The sequence below is a fragment of the Eucalyptus grandis genome, chromosome 2 (assembly GCF_016545825.1).
Source record: "Eucalyptus grandis isolate ANBG69807.140 chromosome 2, ASM1654582v1, whole genome shotgun sequence".
Lineage (NCBI taxonomy): Eukaryota > Viridiplantae > Streptophyta > Magnoliopsida > Myrtales > Myrtaceae > Eucalyptus > Eucalyptus grandis.
The window spans coordinates 49,279,766-49,284,019 of record NC_052613.1 but is presented as its reverse complement, the minus strand read 5'-3'; the positions used below and the strand labels follow the sequence as shown (position 1 = coordinate 49,284,019).

Genomic DNA, 4,254 nt, shown 5'->3' with positions numbered 1-4,254 from the left:
CCTTTTCTGGGTCGAATTTAATAACTCTAGATCGGCAAGGAGGTCACGGATGACGTTAATCAGTTCGTCCCTATCCACGCTTCCCCTGAAATGGAGCCAAAATATTCATCACCATTACCGCTGGTTGTTGGTCACCTTGGGAATCACGCGATTCATATGGTTTCAGTGAATTGGATACGCTGGCATCCGGATCACCCAAAAGTGAGCTCGTCAAGTGCTCTTCCTTTTCTGGGTTGAATTTAATAATTCTAGATCGGCAAGGAGGTCACGGATGACGTTAATCAGTTCGTCCCTGTCCGGCTCATAGAATCCTCCGAAAGACAATAAATACCTAAATCAATCTAACTTTTTCATTTCATAAGAGAAACCCAGTATCATAATTTTCACTGTTTTCATTTCCTTTATCGTTTGATCCCCTAATTGAACCATGCAATTGGTCATCTTCCTGAGCTCTCTGTTTCTGTTTCTTCTCTGGTCTCTTGCCAAGCTCTTGCACAAGTTATGGTGGAACCCGCTCAGGATACAGAGGATGATGGCCCAACAAGGGATCTCTGGCCCTCCTTACAGGTTCCTCCATGGAAGCACCAAGGAAGCAATCAAGATGCAGATGAAAGTCAGGAACACGCCCATGAACAATCTCTCTCACGACATATTCCCTAAGATTCACCCTCAAGTCAACACATGGATAGACACATACGGTAATTACCAAAATACTAAACTTAAGTTTCATTAGTGTCGTGACGCTCTGATATTGAACTTTTGTGCAACTTTGTAGGGAGGAATTACCTGAGTTGGCACGGACCTCAAGCTCGACTGGTCATCACAGAGCCAGAGCTTATTAAGGAGGTGCTGCTTGACAGAGAGAAAACATACCCAAAAACAGGAACTAAGGACTTTGCCAAGAAGCTTCTAGGAGATGGGCTCGTGAGTATAGTCGATGACAAGAAATGGGCGAACCAGCGTAAACTCGCCAATCACGCTTTCCATGGGGAAAGTTTGAAGGTAGTTGAACTCAATTGAAAAAGAGAATTGTCTGATTTTAGGTTTTACAAATTATTTTGGGGGATTGAAATTGCAGAATATGGCACCGGCAATGGTGGAGAGTGTTCATACAATGCTAGAAAAATGGAAGAATCAAGAAGGGAAAGAGATCGAGGTGTTTGGAGAGTTTAAGTTATTGACATCCGAAGTGATTTCAAGAACTGCGTTCGGGAGCAGCTATGTTGAGGGGAGGAACATTTTTCAGATGTTGACAGGATTGGCTTCATTAACATCCAAAAATGCTTTCAATATAAGATTACCAGGAATAAGGTATTGCGCATTTTTTCTAGAAAAATTTTGTTTTGACCATTTTTATGATGAAGAAGCTAGAATGTACAGTGATTATCACTTTTAGAACGAACTTGATTATTCTGACAAGTTTTCCGGTGAGTAAATGCATTCGAAGGAGGTACACTGTTTTTTGATAACCATTCTTATCACCAAAATTACTGATGTTAGATCACACTTAGCAAGCTGCAAATTTCTGATGATGGTCAGGCAACAGTTTTGTTCGTTGTGCAAAGGCAAACTTCAAGCCTCAAAAGACGTAGGACATTTCAATCTCAGAATCAGAGTTTTAGCTAGGCCTAACTAATTATGGAATTTGTTCTGAATCCTGCTGGCAGTAAGATTTGGAAGACAGCGGATGAGGTTGAAGCAGAGAAACTTGAGAAAGACATACGCAATTCCATCTTACAGATGATCAAGAGAAGAGAGAAGAAGGTGATGGCCGGTGAAGAAGATGGCTTTGGGGATGATTTCCTAGGACAACTTGTGAAGGCTTTGCATGATATGGACAAGAGCAAAAAATTCACGGTAGATAATCTGGTGGATGAGTGCAAGACATTCTACCTCGCCGGACAAGAAACTACCAACTCAATGATGGCATGGATGTTATTCCTCCTAGCAATTAATCCAGAATGGCAAGAGGAAGCAAGAAGGGAGGTTCTCAATGTATATGGGAATAAAGACCCCGATTCCGATGGACTAGGAAAGCTTAAGAAGGTATAGAAAACAACTCAAGTCTTGGTCCCGGTCAACCTTTTTTGATTCACTCAAATTGTAGGTTAGACATGATGACTAACTAAACATTTTTCCTTTTTCATGTGCAGATTAGCATGATCATGAACGAAACTCTGCGTTTGTACTCCGCTGGAGGCGGCTTGACTCGAAAAGTTGGCAAGAAACTGAGGTTAGGGAAGCTTGTTCTTCCTGCTAATAGTCAGATCTTCATACCGACCCTTAAGCTTCACCATGACCCAGAAATCTGGGGGGAAGATGTGCATGAATTCAAGCCAGAGCGATTCTCAGAAGGCATAGCTAAGGCTACCAACAACAATGCAGTTGTGTTCATCCCCTTCGGCTTTGGACCTCGATCTTGCGTTGGGATGAGCTTCGCAGCGGCAGAAGCGAAAATCACTTTTTCGATGATCCTCCAGCGCTACACCTTCGAGCTGTCCCCAACGTATATCCACTGCCCAGGTCATCTCCTGACAATCCGCCCACAACATGGACTTCAAATCAGGTTTCATCCTCTACAGCAGTAGTTCATCACCGCATGATGTTCAGTCGCCAATGTGCATGGATGCCCCCATGGATCCATGCAACAATGGCCTGTGAATTCTTGGTTCCAGAGGCATGTGATATTTGTAGGTATCAAGTTGTCTTTCTTTTAATTTCAGAAGCACTATTCCTATTGTGCAGTGTATTTGATTTGCCAAGACTCTTCACGGTGTACAATCTTGTGTTCTGGTTCTCGTAAGTAGTTATTTTATTTTTTAGGCACGTACCTCATATGTGTGCATGGTCATCTCTAGTGGAACTTAATGATTTACCATATTTCTTACCGACTAAATGCAACATTCTGGAAGTACAGCTAATTTGTATACTGGACTAAGGCAAAGAATGAATGTCTAATGACCGATGTTTGGATGACAAGAATTATTAAATTCAGTCGACTTACTTGACCTAATCTACAAATCATATAAACCAAGTTCATTCAAGTTTCAACTGTTGATCACTTTGGGCTTGATGATGAAACTGCATAATTAATGGTTACGATGAGATCGATATACCTGGTCTATAGACTATGACAGCATTTGCAGCTAGTCCCTCCTTCACCTCCATCGTCTCTGATCCCGAGCTCCACCCATTCGCTGCACGACCATTCATTGAAATGCTTGGAGGTTTCTACTCTTTCTGGGCGAAACGAGCATCCATTCGTTGTACCCACCATCGACCTCAGGTTTCCTAGTATTTGAAACTTGTTTCCCGTTGGGGCTCTGTCCTGTCTGACACCTCTCAATGGTTGAATTTCCACCAGCAGCGCCGCGGTCGGAGGTGTATCAGGTCGAATCACCCTCCCTCGCTTGAAGCTCCGGCCAATGATCCTTCCTTCGTCCCACAACCCCACAATTGAACGGGGACTACACCTTCACAAGGCTACTGAAAACTCTGCACAGGTCACTTTACTTCGAAAACGAACCTCAAAAGGAATGCCCAAAATCGATGCGCACTCCATTAATCGACAGCAGCTTCTGGGTTTGTGAAGTCTTTTCAAATGAATTGCCATTCGATCCTTCGTGTCAACCATTTCCACGGCTTCTCTTGGTGGCGGATCCTTTAAATAAGGAAAATCGCTAATTGTTTGGGATAGTGTTATATCTCTTTGTCCAAAAGCACAGAAAATTCTAACTTTTTATGAACCCACAATGCAATTTTCAAGAAATGTTGAATAATAAACATCTTAAGATTATATCTTATATTAAACCATTCACTGCCGTGTTGTCATGAACAAATTCTAGGTTGAACTCTCTAATTAAAGCTAGGTGTGTTTGGGAACACTTCTCCAATGTCCCTTGGGCCCCCAAAGCCTGTTGGGTAAATGCAAGAACCATATAATTGTATTTCCAAAGGCCTCAGCAGGTCCGAATGTACTATGGAGTTTGGGCATTCTCAAAATACATATCTTGAATTTAATAATTATTTTATTCTGCTTTTGGACAGTTCATTTTTCCCATGGTTTGCTAAGAAGGGTTAGATGGAGGTGGGTAAACTCCGTGTTTAAATATGTCTCGAATTTAAATTCTAAGCAAAAGGTTGAATTCCAGAAATAATAATATTAATAATGAAAAAAGACTTCTTGCTAACAAGAAAAGCCGAAAAAGGAAGATATACACAAATCTAAGTTTCCTGTTCAGCGTTGAAGTCAAA

General features: G+C 41.7%; 1 protein-coding gene across 1 annotated transcript; it reads left to right on the top strand.

The window, feature by feature from the left end:
* Nucleotides 1-309: 309 nt before the first annotated feature.
* On the top strand, nt 310-2,830 carry LOC104433346 (cytochrome P450 CYP749A22). Its single transcript, XM_010046046.3, has 5 exons — nt 310-698; nt 776-1,002; nt 1,079-1,311; nt 1,668-2,046; nt 2,154-2,830. Exons 1-5 carry the CDS (start codon nt 428-430, stop codon nt 2,586-2,588), a joined length of 1,545 nt encoding a protein of 514 aa, XP_010044348.2. The 5' UTR covers nt 310-427; the 3' UTR covers nt 2,589-2,830.
* Nucleotides 2,831-4,254: the final 1,424 nt, after the last annotated feature.